General features: G+C 50.8%; 1 protein-coding gene across 1 annotated transcript in view; it reads right to left on the bottom strand.

Moving 5' to 3' along the window:
- Nucleotides 1-2,226, bottom strand: part of XRCC5 (X-ray repair cross complementing 5) — a 37,099-nt gene extending 34,873 nt beyond the window's left edge. Inside the window, exon 1 of the mRNA XM_073545354.1 lies at nt 2,055-2,226. Within this exon, the coding sequence (XP_073401455.1) occupies nt 2,055-2,060 (6 nt within the window). The 5' untranslated portion in view covers nt 2,061-2,226. The remainder of the gene's footprint in view (nt 1-2,054) is intronic.
- Nucleotides 2,227-17,299: the final 15,073 nt, after the last annotated feature.

Below are 17,299 nucleotides of genomic sequence, written 5' to 3'. Positions count from 1 at the left end.
AGCAGAATAGTGAGTGCAGCTCTGGGCACGCCCAGGAAGAGGAGGAGCGTCTGTGCTGAGCGTCTGCAGGCTGGGGTTTTGCTAAGCTCCTGGGAAGGGAGGTTTTTTTTCCTGCAAGGACTTTCCATCTGCCCCCTTCCCAGGAAAGAGGACTCTCCTTGGGACTGAGCGCCGGGGCTGTGCCCCTGGCTCCCACCCTCCGGCAAGCCAGCTGGGGGTGGGGGGCCTCATCCACCACCAGGAGGCCCAAGGCACAGCCAGCCAGTCCCAGGGATGGGGAAAAAGCGGACCCCAGGGGGCCGCAAGGCTCCAGGGTCTGGGACCCCCGAAGTGAAGGCTGTGGCGGGCCCTTCCCCCGGAGGTGCAGCAGCCGGCAGAGGTGAGGCGGGGCCCCCCCTTAACATCTGGGGCTCCAAGGTTGCGGGAGAGCCAGCTACCACCTACGCCTCCCGCATTCATGCCCACCTCTCCGAGTACGAGGAGGCCGGCAAGCAGCTCAGGAGACTCCGGGGGGAGTTGGAGGGAGCCCGGGTCATCAGTAAAAACAGGCTCCCTGCCTCAAAGAGAGCGGAGGTCACCGCCACGGTCAAGCGGCTGAAAGGGGAGATTCGGGCCCTGGAGGACAGGCGAAGTACCATCATGGCCGGCAGCGGCCCCTTCCAGGAGAAGCTGCAGAACGAGGACCGGTTCAGGGCCATGGCCGGTGGGTCTCCTGGGGGGTCAGGAGTCCCCGTCCAGGTGGAGGAAAGCGAGGAGGAGGAAGAGCAAGATGGCGCCCACACCACATCCGGGCCACCTCCACCTGAAGACCTGGCGGACACCAGCGTGAGCCAGGTAACATGCAGCGGGATAGCCCCCGAGCAGGTGGCTCTCCCGCTGGACTCCAGTAACGCGGAGGAAAGCGGGAGCGAGGGGGAGGATGGAGGGAGCGGGAGTAGTTCTGAGGGGGGCTGCCTCATCCTTAAACAAGTACGGCAGACTGAATCCCCAGCACGGTTTGGCACGCTGTTGTTTGGGTATGAGGTCTGCCAGGAGGATGAGGCAACCGGGAAGAGGAGAAACAGGAGGCGCAGGCGTAAGGCCTCTGAAGGCGTGGAGGAACAACTGGTTTTTGCTCCTCTTCCCGGGGCCCCTCTGTCCTGCTGTGTGGAACCCGCTACCCACCCCGGCTCGGGCCCTGTGGTGGGTCCGCAGCGAGGGAGCGGGGAGAGAGATGACTTGTGACCTGACTGTCGCATCTGGTGACAGTTCAGACCAGGGCAGCGACATGGAGGTCGGTGCTGGTTGTGGTGGTGGTGTCCAGGCTCAGCCCTCAGTGGCAGGGGGGGCTGGCCTGGCACCAGGTAAAGTTGGTACAGCCAGGGCCGCACCTCCGGCGGCGAGTGCTGGGGCTTCTGGACCCCTCACGTACGGATCCGCTAAGTCTGGATCGCTAGTGGGGGTCCAGAAGCCTAGGAAGGGCGAACAAAACATCAAGCAGCAGCTGAGGCGGTGCAAAGTGCTGGTCGCTCCCATGTCGGCGCCTGTGGTGAGAGCGGGGTCTCCGGCACGTCGACCCAAAAAGGGGTCCGTGCAGGGGGCTCCGCCGCCGCTGGGCGACGAGGGGGAGTGGCCGGCCTTGCCTGTCTCAAGTGGTGGGCATAGGGTGGCGGCGGTGGTCCGTGAGGGGGGCGTGGCCTCCCCGAGTGTTGCCCGGCCTGCAAAGGCTGTGGCGTGCGGGGGGGGCATGTCCTCCTCGGCCGTCGTCCCACCCGCTGCGTCTGCGTCGCCCGGGGGGGGCGTGGCCTCGCAAGGGGTCGCTGCTCTGCCCGTGGTGGCTGTGGCTGGCGGGGGGGGCGTGGCCTCAGCGGTCGCGGCTCCGCCCGCTGTGCTCGCGTCACCCGGGGGGGCCGTGGCCTCGCAGGGGGCCGCGGCTCTGCCTGGGGTGGCTGCGACCGGCGGGGGGGGCGTGGCCGCTGCGGGCCCGCTGCACTCTGTCCCACACACCCTTCCAAGTAATGCTGTGCTGCCCCCAAAAGCTGGCGGGGAGTTGTCGGGGTCCCCGGCCCACCTACCTTCATCTGAGGGTGCGGGGACTCTGGCGCTCCCTGGCAAGCCGGCGGCGGGGGTGAAGAAAAGTGCAGGGCAGGGAGCGGTGCCAGTGGCCGTCCCTGCCCAGAGTAATGAAACCTCAGCAAAAGAAAAAAAAATGGAGCTGAAACCAGGAGCTGCTGTTGCTCCTAGGCCCAGCCAGGGCAGGGTGCATGATGTCATCAGCACTGAGGCATTTAAAGGGGCAGCAGCGCTCCTGGACAGGAGCTGGAGTAGCTCCCAGCAAGAGAGCTCAGGGCCCCCAGCAGGCAAAGAGAGGAACTGCACTGGTTTGGGAAATGTTAAAAATGTAAAAAATGTAAATAATGTTGCTATGAACACCAATTGTGCGAGTGAGAGTGAGTACGAAAGCGGAGTGGACATATTTGAGGAGATGTTTGCTGAAGTGAATGGTGATATGAGTGACATGGATGAGGGAGTGAGTGCTACTGTGAATGTGGGTGAGTGTGCTGGAGTGAATGCAAATAATAAAAGAGTGAATGGGAGAGTGAGTGGGAGGACGAATGAGGGTGCTGGCACAAGTGGTGGTAGTGGTGGGAGGGCTGGCCCGTCTGCCCCCCTGGCCGCAAGACCCCAACATAGTTATGCGGGGGCCGCGGCTGGGGGTCAGGGTGGTCCTCGGGGTGGTCCTGGGGGGGTCTCCTCGCCTCCGGGCTCCAGGGACGGCGCTTTGCACCACCGTTTCCTGGAGGCCCTCAAAAAAGGAGAAAGGTCGATAGTGGTAGAGGGGAGGACAGTGGACTTGTCTTTCTGGATAGAGAGACACGGCCTTGCTGCCTTCCAAAACCAAAGGGAGGGAGGGACTGTTTGGTCTCTCCCCACAGCCGGGCAGGGGCCGCCAAGAAGGAATGTGGTCCGTCTTAGGTGGGGGGGCAGTGAAGCTTGTCCACCTAGGAGCAAGGTGGTGGAGCTCCTCCTTAAGATGGGCTTCGGGGCGAATGACATCTTTGCCCTGATACATCCTTCGGCGTCCCGCTTCTTCGACGTCAGCTTTGTGCGGCCAGAGGGGCTTGAGCTCTTCTGGTCTAACTATGAGCTGGTGCGGGAAGAGCCCGGATGGCGAGACTTCGTTGCGCAAGCGGTGTCTCGCCAAAATTCCGTCAAGCGAGTGACCGTGGTCACTTGTAACGAGTCACTTGCCGGCGTGGACATTATGACGTGGCTTTCCCGTTACGGGGAAGTCACCGAGGTCCCCAAAAAGAACAGGGACGAATTCGGCATCTGGTCGGGGGGCTGGACCTTCATGGTTAAACTGAAGGTTTCCGGCGGCACGGTCACCCACATCCCTTCCTCGGCGTTCCTGGGAAGGGACAGGATCCTGGTCTTCTACCAGGGGCAACCGTAGGTCTGCCACAAGTGCGGCGACCCCACTCACTTCAGCGCTAGCTGCAAGGTACAGAAATGTGCCTTGTGTGGTGGGGTAGGTCATCTGGCCGCCTCGTGTAAAGACATTCGGTGTCACTTGTGTGGTGACCTAGGTCACCCTCTCAGCCGCTGCCCTCGCTCCTTTTCTAATGCCGCTGCAGGCCCGGCGGGAGGAGTCCGTGAGGGAGAAACCTCTGGCGGCGCTCCTGCAGCTGTGGCAGGTGGTGGCGGAGGGGAAGGGGCTGAGGGACCGGTGAGGAAGGGCAATGCCAAGGTGAGGGGCCCCGCGTATGTGCGGAGGCAAGAAAAACGCCATGGGGGTGGGGGGCAGGTGAAGTCTCGGGCAACCGGGTCGATGCCTGCTCCTCCCTCCAGGCCCGTGGCAAAAGCCTCTGAGGTCCTGAGGGAGAGTGTGGTGAGAGAGGAGATCAGGAGGATGGAGAGGGAGGATAAAGCGGCTGACTCGGACGGGTCCTCACAGTATGAAAGTGTTGATGAGGAGGTCCAGGAGCAGCCTACAGCAGCGGGTGGCAAAAGTAAACGTGCCAATCGTAACAAATCGGGGGGGAAGAAGGCTGGCAAGCCTTCAAAATCTCCCCCGCCCCCGACCACCAGGGTGCGCACGGAAGGGCCCGCTGACCCCCCTCTGATTGATCTCTCCAACCGGTTCAGCGTCCTCGGAGGCTCGGATGATGGGCCGCAAGACGAGGATGCTGGGCCGGGGGTACCACCGGAGGGTCCTTCGGGGGATGGTGGGGTCCGTCCCTCAGGGGGCAGTGTTCCTCCTGGGGGGGGACAGACCTGGAACCCGGGGGCGAGGACACCGGGGGGGGTGGGATGGACACAACGGGAGCTTCCCTGAAAAGGAAGGTGTCCGACCCCTCCCCAGGAGGAGGTGATAGCAGTGGTAAGAAGTTGGCCATCCAACTTGATCACCCATGATGGCGGAACTCGCCCCGTTGACGCTGGCATCTATTAATGTTGCCAGCATAAAGTCAGATGCGGCTCGCTTCACGGCCTTTGATTTTTTCTCCCGGATTGAGGCAGAAATTTTATTCTTGCAAGAGACCAGACTAACAGACATGGGGGCCATCTATAAAGCACGGAGGGAGTGGAGGTGCGGGCCCTCATACTGGTCTCTTGCGGCCGAGCCGTATAGCGGGGTGGCAGTCCTTTTTAAGACTGCAGCTGTTGAATGCCGACGGGTTACTGAGTTGGAAATGGGGAGGTGCCTGATCCTAGATGTCTTCATGAGGGGACAAGAGCTCCGGCTCATCAACATCTACGGCCCGCAGTCCAAGTGGGACCGCAAATGTCTCTTCTGAGGATCAAGCCCTTTCTTTTTACGAGCCGGCAAGTGGTCTTCGGTGGGGACTTCAACACCATTACGAGGTCCCGTGACCGGGGGGGTCCCGGAGACCGCCTGGCTTATGACAGCGTCGCGCTTAATAGCATAGCTAGTGAAGCTCGCCTGGTGGATGTCCACATCCGGCACACCCCAGGCCACGGGGGTTTCACCTACCATAGGGGTAGCAGTAGGTCTAGAATAGACAGGTTTTTTTTGAAGGAGGACGCCATCTTTTCTGCTGTGTCCGCCGTTGAGGTGGAGTTCTCCGATCACTGTCTAATTTTCTTTTCTCTGAATGTTGCAGAGACTCATCGGATGGGAAGAGGGCTGTGGAAGCTCAATTCGTCCCTGCTGGAAGAAGCGGAGGTGAGACAATCCTTCGAGGATTTTCTTCAGAGCCAGGTACCGCTGTTGGATCTCTGTAGTAGTAAGTCAGAGTGGTGGGAGATCTTCAAAAAGCGGGTGGCGGGGTTCTTCCGTCAGCTCTCGAGCCTCAGGAGTCTGAACAGGCACCGCTTGTACCAGGCCCTGGGGAGGAAACTCGAGCAGCTTGTCTCGACTGGAGGTGACCGTGAGGAAATCTCCAGAGTGAAATCTTTGCTCAAGAGGTGTCAGTATGATAGACACACATCTTTAGTTTTTGAGAGGGACTTCGGGAAGTACCGCTCACCCGACCCTTACAGAAACTGTAAGATGTCAGTGAATTGTAAGATGGTGACAGGACTGATCGACAGTACGGGGTCCCTGAACAGATCCAAATCAGGGATCCTGGAGGTGGTCAGATCCTTCTACTCACACCTCTTGGAAAAGAAGGATCTGGATCGGGACAGGATGTCGGCTTTCCTGGCTGAAACCGTCCCTGAGCCAGGGGGTGATCCCTCTCTTGGTGTTTTGGCAGAGTCAATCAGGGAAGAGGAAGTGAGACTGGCCATTGATGGGCTTCGGCCCAAGAAATCGCCAGGTCCGGATGGCTTAACATCCGAGTTCTATAAGACTTTTAGGGACTCCTTGGTCCCCCTCTTGACAGGGGTATTCAATGAGTGTCTCTCCTCGGGCACTCTTCCCGACTCAATGAGGAAGTCAGCCCTCATTATTCTGTCAAAGGGTAAGGATCCGTCCCGTATTGAGAATTGGCGTTCCATAGCGCTTCTCGATACGGACCGGAAGGTTCTGGCCAGGGTGCTGTTTAATCGGCTGGTGAAGTTTGCACCCCGGCTCCTGTCAGGGGCCCAGCATTGCTCTGTTCCAGGCCGCAGTACTTTTAGTGCTGTGCTCGGTGTCCGAGAGGCAGTGGAGCAGGGTAGGGCAGGTCACTGGAAGGGGTACTTGCTGTCATTAGATCAAGCGAAAGCCTTTGACCGGGTCAACCACGAGTACCACTGGTCCGTTCTTTTGAGGTATGGTCTGCCTGGGAGGTTTGTAAAATGGTTAGAGATCTTGTACCAAGGGGCTGAGACTTTTCCGCTGGTGAACGGTTGGTCAGGTCGCCCTTTTGAGGTGGGTTCTGGGGTCCGTCAGGGCTGTCCGCTGAGCCCGCTTTTATACGTGTTTGCGATCGATCCCTTCCTAAGGAGGGTAGATCGTGGACCGTTGGCGGGAGTCTGGATGGACCAGGCGGGCTCTGGGTCCTCTCTGAGGGTGGTGGCGTATGCTGATGATGTTTCCCTTTTCGTGTCCTCGAGAGGGGAGGCGGATTGGGTCATGTCGGAGGTAGTGCGCTACTCGGAGGCATCCGGGTCCATGATCAACCGGGATAAGTGTGAAAGTCTTTGGCTGGGAGGGGGAGATCCCAGGTTTGATCTCCCGGACACCCTTCCAGGGCCCCAGGCCACCGCCAAAATTCTAGGCATCGAATTTGGCCCCGGGGATTACCCCCAGCAAAATTGGGAGGGCAGACTTAAGATCGCCGCCCAAAAGGTGGACCAATGGAAGGGTTGGTCTTTAACCCTGAGGGAAAGGGTTGCCCTGGCTAAAGGCTTTCTGCTACCTTTATTAATATACCTGGGCAGTGTGTGCATCTTGCCGGAACCTCTCTGGACACGGGTCTATAGCCTGTTCTTCCAATTGTTATGGGGGAATAGGCTTAACCTAATCAAGAGGGAGGTTACATACCGTACGAGGAGACTAGGCGGGTTGGGTATGGTCAACCCGGTGGTGTTTCTAGTAAACACCTTTCTTAAGACTAACATCTCCAACCTCTGGCAAGAGAGGGCTCCTCCGTGGGTAGTCTCCTGCAAGGGTTGGCTTTGGCCTTTCTTCCAGGAATGGGAGACAGGAGGGCAGGTGAAGGACCTACGCACACCTCATGGGCATCTCCCGGCTTACGCTACCCCGGTTCTGAAGGTGATCCGCCGGTGGGGTCTGGGAATGTGGGAAATCAGGACCATGTCGAGGCAATGCCTTGACAGGAGGGTCCTGTTGACCCATTTCCAGAAGCCCCTGGCCCTTAAGGATTGCCCAGGCCGGGATCTGGAGGTCGGGCTGGGGCTTTTAAATTCTAAGCGGATCCCCATGAAGTTTTGGGACTTGACCTGGCGTTGCTTCCACGGGAGGCTGTATGTAAAGGATAACTTGAAGTGCAGGAAATCCGATGATCGGGGTTGTCCCCGTGAGGAGTGTGGCGACGTGCTGGAAAGCATGGAGCACTTCCTGCTTCAGTGTCCCTTTAATGCAGAGGTGTACAACAGGGTGGGTGCTTCCATACGCTGGCCGCGGCTGGCGTCCCTCTCCTACGCTGAGTGGGCCTATGGAGCGTTCAGATCCCTGGGTGGCCGGGACCCGTGCACTTTATTCCTAGTCAGTGTAGTGGTTAGGTTCTACACTTGGAATGCACGGTGCCTAGTTTCGACGCGGAAAAAAACCCTCCCAAGGGATGAGGTGGTAGGAAACATCTTGGGTGACCTGGTGAAGGTCCGTTCTTTGGAGTTCGAAAGGTTGGGTGTGAGGAAGGCCTCTTGGCTTTGGAGAGGCCTCTCCTTTTAAAAACGCACTCAAGGGAGGGCTAGCTCCATGTGAATGAGGGTAGGGATAGCATAAGTTTCACTGGGTGTGTTAGGGACAGAAGTAGGGGCAGGGAGGGACAGGCACTGAGGGACAGAGAGTTAGTTATGTTAAGTTAGGTGGAGTAGGGACAGGAAGGGACAGATAGGGACAGTTTCTTTAGGGACAGAAGCAGGGACAGTCTTAGTTGTTAAGGGACAGGGTGAATGAGTTAGTGAGGGACGGGGCCTCGAGAACTCCTTTTCCTGGTGGTGGGCTAAAAGCATGCCACTCTAGTCTTTTGTTTTGGAAACATAGAGCATTAATGGATATTGGGCTTGCAGGCACTGAACTTGGGCCTGTAAGAAACGTTTTGAAGGGTATGGTGTATTTAGTAATTATATTTAATTGGTGTTATATTGTATTATGTATTGTATTGTATGCTATTATGTGTTGTGTATGTGTTATTTTCTTTTAGTTAGAGGGCATGGGAGGGTATAGTGAGGTTGGGAGGGGGGTGAATGGGGGAGGTGAGAATGGAAAAATCAAAGGACCCCAAGTCAAGGGAAGTGGCAAGTTGAGATATACCATGGACCATGGAGGAAGAAGGCATGCTGGAGCACATCGGAGGCAAATGGTGGAGGGTTTTTTTTTTTTCTTGAGGGGCATAAAACTTTCGTGCTCCTCAAGTAGATGTGATAGGCCACGAACTGTTATGGACCTTGTGGAGTGATAGGCCATGGCCGTATATGGACCTGTGGTGAGGAAAAAAGGTGGGGGGAAAAAATTTAAAAAAAAAAAAAAAGGATAGGGGTGGTAAGCTCGGTGGTGGTTCTTTTTGCCAAGTTAATGGCTAAAGCTAGTTTTGAGGCAGTATGGGCCGGAAGAATTTCTTTAGTTATTTGTATATAGGTATGGGTGGGAAACGTGAATGGGGCGTGAACGGGTATGCATGAGGATGAATGGATTATATCTGGGGTTTTTTATTTTTTAAATTGTATAGTGTTGGTGGAGAGTTCCTGCTGGGGGCCTTCCAAGCTGGAAAGCTTGAGGACCACAAAGGACATTGCAAGTTTTGCACAGGCGTTGTATGTTTCTGTATGGTTTTGTCTTGTTTTTTAGTTCTGGAATGTTGTTTTTGTCTGTCTTATGTATTATGTATTGTGTTTTTGATATTTTTATAATAAAAGAGATACAGGATGTAACTCAGGATCAGTAATGTATGTACACAGTGACTGCACCAGCAGAATAGTGAGTGCAGCTCTGGAGTATAATACAGGATGTAACTCAGGATCAGTAATGTAATGTATGCACACAGTGACTGCACCAGCAGAATAGTGAGTGCAGCTCTGGAGTATAATACAGGATGTAACTCAGGATCAGTAATGTAATGTATGCACACAGTGACTGCACCAGCAGAATAGTGAGTGCAGCTCTGGAGTATAATACAGGATGTAACTCAGGATCAGTAATGTAATGTATGCACACAGTGACTGCACCAGCAGAATAGTGAGTGCAGCTCTGGAGTATAATGCAGGATGTAACTCAGGATCAGTAATGTAATGTATGTACACAGTGACTGCACCAGCAGAATAGTGAGTGCAGCTCTGGAGTATAATACAGGATGTAACTCAGGATCAGTAATGTAATGTATGCACAGTGACTGCACCAGCAGAATAGTGAGTGCAGCTCTGGAGTATAATACAGGATGTAACTCAGGATCAGTAATGTATTGTATTTACACAGTGACTGCACCAGCAGAATAGTGAGTGCAGCTCTGGGGTATAATGCAGGATGTAACTCAGGATCAGTAATGTAATGTATGTACACAGTGACTGCACCAGCAGAATAGTGAGTGCAGCTCTGGGGTATAATACAGGATGTAACTCAGGATCAGTAATGTATGTACACAGTGACTGCACCAGCAGAATAGTGAGTGCAGCTCTGGAGTATAATACAGGATGTAACTCAGGATCAGTAATGTAATGTATGTACACAGTGACTGCACCAGCACAATAGTGAGTGCAGCTCCGGGGTATAATACAGGATGTAACTCAGGATCAGTAATGTAATGTATGTACACAGTGACTGCACCAGCAGAATAGTGAGTGCAGCTCCGGAGCATAATACAGGATGTAACTCAGGATCAGTAATGTAATGTATGTACACAGTGACTGCACCAGCAGAATAGTGAGTGCAGCTCTGGGGTATAATGCAGGATGTAACTCAGGATCAGTAATGTAATGTATGTACACAGTGACTGCACCAGCAGAATAGTGAGTGCAGCTCTGGAGTATAATACAGGATGTAACTCAGGATCAGTAATGTAATGTATGTACACAGTGACTGCACCAGCAGAATAGTGAGTGCAGCTCTGGGGTATAATGCAGGATGTAACTCAGGATCAGTAATGTAATGTATGTACACAGTGACTGCACCAGCAGAATAGTGAGTGCAGCTCTGGAGTATAATACAGGATGTAACTCTGAATCAGTAATGTATGTATGCAGTGACTGCATCAGCAGAATAGTGAGTGCAGCTCTGGAGTATAATTCAGGATGTAACTCAGGATCAGTAATGTAATGTATGTACACAGTGACTGCACCAGCAGAATAGTGAGAGCAGCTCTGGAGTATAATACAGGATGTAACTCAGGATCAGTAATGTAATGTATGTACACAGTGACTGCACCAGCAGAATAGTGAGTGCAGCTCTGGAGTATAATATAGGATGTAACTCAGGATCAGTAATGTAATGTATGTACACAGTGACTGCACCAGCAGAATAGTGAGTGCAGCTCTAGAGTATAATATAGGATGTAACTCAGGATCAGTAATGTAATGTATGTACACAGTGACGGCACCAGCAGAATAGTGAGTGCAGCTCTGGAGTATAATACAGGATGTAACTCAGGATCAGTAATGTAATGTATGTACACAGTGACTGCACCAGCAGAATAGTGAGTGCAGCTCTAGAGTATAATATAGGATGTAACTCAGGATCAGTAATGTAATGTATGTACACAGTGACGGCACCAGCAGAATAGTGAGTGCAGCTCTAGAGTATAATATAGGATGTAACTCAGGATCAGTAATGTAATGTATGTACACAGTGACTGCACCAGCAGAATAGTGAGTGCAGCTCTAGAGTATAATATAGGATGTAACTCAGGATCAGTAATGTAATGTATGTACACAGTGACTGCACCAGCAGAATAGTGAGTGCAGCTCTAGAGTATAATATAGGATGTAACTCAGGATCAGTAATGTAATGTATGTACACAGTGACTGCACCAGCAGAATAGTGAGTGCAGCTCTGGGGTATAATACAGGATGTAACTAAGGATCAGTAATGTATGTACACAGTGACTGCACCAGCAGAATAGTGAGTGCAGCTCTGGGGTATAATACAGGATGTAACTCAGGATCAGTAATGTATGTACACAGTGACTGCACCAGCACAATAGTGAGTTCAGCTCTGGAGTATAATACAGGATGTAACTCAGGATCAGTAATGTAATGTATGTACACAGTGACTGCACCAGCACAATAGTGAGTGCAGCTCCGGGGTATAATACAGGATGTAACTCAGGATCAGTAATGTAATGTATGTACACAGTGACTGCACCAGCAGAATAGTGAGTGCAGCTCCGGAGCATAATACAGGATGTAACTCAGGATCAGTAATGTAATGTATGTACACAGTGACTGCACCAGCAGAATAGTGAGTGCAGCTCCGGGGTATAATGCAGGATGTAACTCAGGATCAGTAATGTAATGTATGTACACAGTGACTGCACCAGCAGAATAGTGAGTGCAGCTCTGGAGTATAATACAGGATGTAACTCAGGATCAGTAATGTAATGTATGTACACAGTGACTGCACCAGCAGAATAGTGAGTGCAGCTCTGGAGTATAATACAGGATGTAACTCAGGATCAGTAATGTAATGTATGTACACAGTGACTGCACCAGCAGAATAGTCAGTGCAGCTCTGGGGTATAATACAGGATGTAACTCAGGATCAGTAATGTAATGTATGTACACAGTGACTGCACCAGCAGAATAGTGAGTGCAGCTCTGGAGTATAATACAGGATGTAACTCAGGATCAGTAATGTAATGTATGTACACAGTGACTGCACCAGCAGAATAGTGAGTGCAGCTCTGGGGTATAATGCAGGATGTAACTCAGGATCAGTAATGTAATGTATGTACACAGTGACTGCACCAGCAGAATAGTGAGTGCAGCTCTGGAGTATAATACAGGATGTAACTCAGGATCAGTAATGTAATATATGTACACAGTGACTGCACCAGCAGAATAGTGAGTGCAGCTATGGGGTATAATGCAGGATGTAACTCAGGATCAGTAATGTAATGTATGTACACAGTGACTGCACCAGCAGAATAGTGAGTGCAGCTCTGGGGTATAATACAGGATGTAACTCAGGATCAGTAATGTAATGTATGTACACAGTGACTGCACCAGCAGAATAGTGAGTGCAGCTCTGGAGTATAATACAGGATGTAACTCAGAATCAGTAATGTATGTATGCAGTGACTGCATCAGCAGAATAGTGAGTGCAGCTCTGGAGTATAATTCAGGATGTAACTCAGGATCAGTAATGTAATGTATGTACACAGTGACTGCACCAGCAGAATAGTGAGTGCAGCTCTGGAGTATAATACAGGATGTAACTCAGGATCAGTAATGTAATGTATGTACACAGTGACTGCACCAGCAGAATAGTGAGTGCAGCTCTGGAGTATAATATAGGATGTAACTCAGGATCAGTAATGTAATGTATGTACACAGTGACGGCACCAGCAGAATAGTGAGTGCAGCTCTGGAGTATAATACAGGATGTAACTCAGGATCAGTACATAACAGTCTTTTCAGCTGATTGGATTTCTCTATATGTTACAGTGGACATAACATTTCATTTTCCAGCTATTATAATTCAAATCTCAGGAGAGACTGATAATTAGATTGTGAACCCCAATGTGGACATTGATGAGAATATCTGTAAAGCTGTGGAATTAATAGCGATGTATCCATAATAAATATCTCATTATCCTTTGTGGTCTCAGATGATTTCTATCTTCTATGTGCTGTACACGACCACAGGATACATTACTCTGTCCATGAGGAGTAGCATTGTATGTATCCATTTATTTTTTTTTAATGAGGAGTGCATTATACTGTAAAGAGGCCTACGACATTATACTATATGGAGGTCTATGTGGAGTGAGTTATACTATGTAGAGGTCTATTGGAAATGCATGATACTATATGGAGACCTATGGGGAGTGCATTATACTATATGGATACCTATGGGGAGTGCATTATACTATATAGAGGCCTACGGGGAGTGCATTATACTATATAGAGACCTATGGGGAGTGCATTATACTATATGGAGACCTATGGGGAGTGCAATATACTATATAGAGGACTATGGAGAGTGCATTAAACTATACAGAGGACTATGGGGAGTGCATTATACTATATAGAGGACTTTGGGGAGTGCATTCTACCATATTGAGTACTATGGAGAGTGCATTATACTATATTGAGGACTATGAGTAGTGCATTATACTATATTGAGGACTATGGGGAGTGCAATATATTATATGGAGGCTCTTTTAGGGGCCATCATAAAGCGTGGGGATTACAGTGTGGGAGCCATCAAACAGTTTGAGGGCTAAGGGGGTCAGTATACTGTGTGGGGGCCATTATACTGTGCATAGGGGAGCATCATACTGTGTATAGGGGAGCTGTAACAGGGGGAGACTTGAGACATTATTAAATGTAAAGTGGGCACTTATTGTTATAGGGGCACTTGAGTAAAGTGAACAATTCCATCAGAAAGAACGTCAGCTGTAAGTCAACATCAATACCTGTGCTGTGATCTCTATATGTTCTGCAGTATCGGTAGCTTCCACTATATGGCGGGAATATCAGTGTTGGTCCTTTTATTAGTAACAGCGCAGTCATTTGTTGAGGTTCTTCTTCATTCACTAGTAGGAGGCGCCACCATAGCTGTAATCAGGGTTACCTGGTTTTGCTCCCCTGAACCAAAACCCCTAGCTACACCTCTGAAAAACAGAATAGAAAAAGGTGTGGGGGGGCCGCATTACACTGAGCAACATTCTCAATAAATCCCACCAGGGGGCAGCAGAGACTGCCAAGAGACCAGACAAATTCTGCCTGCAGCTTTGGATGTGAGTGGAGGATAATGAAATCTAACATCAGTGTCAAAAGCGCAGATATTTCTGCAAATGTATTTATCAATTAATATCAGATCTAAGAGGAGTCGTATAGAAAGGGAATATTCTGCAGCGGAGACATGGGGGTGATATCTGTCCTGAGGGTCTTACAGCAGAGGCCATTGTCTGGACGGCACCATGAGATAGTAATGAGATCCTCAGTCCGGTCAATGGCCACAGGGGGCTTTATCCTGGTCCTCCTGTATTTTCCTCTCTGCATGCAAAGGCGCAGAACAATGGCGCATTGATAGGAGCCAGACAGCGCTGCATGGATGTGAGCGGAGACCAGTCTGGCGGTAGTGATCTGTGGTGTCCGTGGCGGAGCTGCTGAATGCAAGCTGTTGTCTCTGTTATCAGCCATTTCAGGCTGGAGAGAGGCTGTCAGTGCAACAGAGGAATACATTGCATTGCTCTCTGTTATCAGCCATTTCAGGCTGGAGGCCCGGAAGGAGCCTGGAATTTATAAGCCGGGGGATATACAGGGTCCTGATTGTAGTATTCTATAGAAGGCTCCATGGTGAAGTCCTGGTGATAAGGGGAGAGTTAATGGAAAGCGCTCACCTGGTGAAGTCCTGCAGGTCCGCCACAGCTCTGATGAGAGTCGCAGTGAGGTGGTAGTCCTCGTATAGACGGCTGCTCCACCCGACAGAACGGCTCATTAAAACAATTGAGGCAAAAAATGAGAAATAAATAAAACACTGTGGGGTCGGGGTCATGATGAAGACAAGGATGAGAAAGGGAAGAACAATCAGCATTTATTACAAGACAGCGACGCGTTTCACAACTGATCTGGTTTGAAGTATATATGATAAATCATCTTATAACGGAAGCCGCGATCCAAGGAAATGACGCGTCCCACCTACAGAAGAGAATCAGAACCCGGACACAAGAGAAAAACAGATGATTAGTAAATCAGAATACAAACGGAAAACAGTAAATGAAGGAATGAAATGTATCCGAGGCTTTTATATACTTCTTTGTATGAAGCTCGAGGAAGAAATCAGATCAATGGTGAAACGCGTCGCTGTCTTAACACATGATGGTTCTTTTTCCCCTTCTCATCCTTGTCTGCGTCGGGACAGCGACTCCACGCTTTTGTTTTCTCATTTTCTGGCTCACAATTATGGCAATATTCAGAGTAGTGCCCCCTATGATTAGACCCCATTATCCAGCGACAGCAGAGTCCAGAATGTTATATCCTACACCATGTGGCTCCTTATGGGCCCTAGATAAAGGGCCCGATCCTGGTGCAGGATATTCCAAGAGAAGCTGCACCATTAGGGATCTCGCTCAAGGGTCTGGATGGGAAAAGACCCCCTGTAATAGGTCTGCAGAGCATTGCTCCTGGTAATAAATACGCAGGGGTAAATAACCGATGCTCTGCACAGTGATTTCTGCAGATGGCCGGACATGTATCACGGGTTCTCCAGATCCTGCACCTCCCGATCTAGTGATTACCGTAATCTAAATCGCTGCGACAGTGAATGGCGCCACAATGACCTACTTCCATGGAAAGAGATTTAACCCCTGGATATAAGCAGAGATGTCAGGAGGGAACATGGCTCCTAGCAATACAGAGAGAATACTAGGGAGAGAGTACTGCAAACCTGTCATGTATCTAAGCTTATGGGTAATGCTGTGTATCTAATCCTATCCTGTGTGATACTGTCAGCAGTGTATCTAATCCTATCCTGTGTGATACTGACTGCTGAGCCGTGTATCTAATCCTATCCTGTGTGATACTGTCTGCTGAGCCGTGTATCTAATCCTCTCCTGTGTGATACTGTCTGCTGAGCCGTGTATCTAATCCTCTCCTGTGTGATACTGTCTGCTGAGCCGTGTATCTAATCCTATCCTGTGTGATACTGACTGCTGAGCCGTGTATCTAATCCTCTCCTGTGTGATACTGTCTGCTGAGCCGTGTATCTAATCCTCTCCTGTGTGATACTGTCTGCTGAGCCGTGTATCTAATCCTATCCTGTGTGATGTCTGCTGAGCCGTGTATCTAATCCTATCCTGTGTGATACTGTCTGCTGAGTTGTGTATCTAGTCCTCTCCTGTGTGATACTGTCTGCTGAGCCGTGTATCTAATCCTCTCCTGTGTGATACTGACTGCTGAACCGTGTATCTAATCCTATCCTGTGTGATACTGTCTGCTGGGCCGTGTATCTAATCCTCTCCTGCGCGATACTGACTGCTGAGCCGTGTATCTAATCCTATCCTGCGCGATACTGTCTGCTGAGCCGTGTATCTAATCCTCTCCTGCGCGATACTGACTGCTGAGCCGTGTATCTAATCATCTCCTGCGCGATACTGACTGCTGAGCCGTGTATCTAATCATCTCCTGCGCGATACTGACTGCTGAGCCGTGTATCTAATCCTATCCTGCGTGATACTGACTGCTGAGCCGTGTATCTAATCCTATCCTGCGTGATACTGACTGCTGAGCCGTGTATCTAATCCTCTCCTGTGCGATACTGACTGCTGAACCGTGTATCTAATCCTATCCTGTGTGATACTGACTGCTGAGCCGTGTATCTAATCCTCTCCTGTGTGATACTGACTGCTGAGTCGTGTATCTAATCCTCTCCTGTGATACTGACTGCTGAGCAGTGTATCTAATCCTCTCCTGTGTGATACTGACTGCTGAGCAGTGTATCTAATCCTATCCTGTGTGATACTGACTGCTGAACCGTGTATCTAATCCTATCCTGTGTGATACTGACTGCTGAGCCGTGTATCTAATCCTCTCCTGTGTGATACTGACTGCTGAGCAGTGTATCTAATCATCTCCTGTGTGATACTGACTGCTGAGCCGTGTATCTAATCCTCTCCTGTGTGATACTGACTGCTGAGCAGTGTATCTAATCATCTCCTGTGTGATACTGACTGCTGAGCCGTGTATCTAATCCTATCCTGTATGATACTGACTGCTGAGCCGTGTAGCTAATCCTCTCCTGTATGATACTGACTGCTGAGCCGTGTATCTAATCCTATCCTGTGTGATACTGACTGCTGAGCCGTGTATCTAATCCTATCCTGTGTGATACTGACTGCTGAGCCGTGTATCTAATCCTCTCCTGTATGATACTGACTGCTGAGCAGTGTATCTAATCCTCTCCTGTGTGATACTGACTGCTGAGCAGTGTATCTAATCCTATCCTGTGTGATACTGACTGCTGAACCGTGTATCTAATCCTATCCTGTGTGATACTGACTGCTGAGCCGTGTATCTAATCCTATCC

Source organism: Dendrobates tinctorius, unplaced genomic scaffold (genome assembly GCF_039654945.1).
Source record: "Dendrobates tinctorius isolate UK_male_01 unplaced genomic scaffold, ASM3965494v1 ptg000143l, whole genome shotgun sequence".
Taxonomy (NCBI): domain Eukaryota; kingdom Metazoa; phylum Chordata; class Amphibia; order Anura; family Dendrobatidae; genus Dendrobates; species Dendrobates tinctorius.
This window is presented reverse-complemented; position numbering and strand designations above follow the sequence as displayed.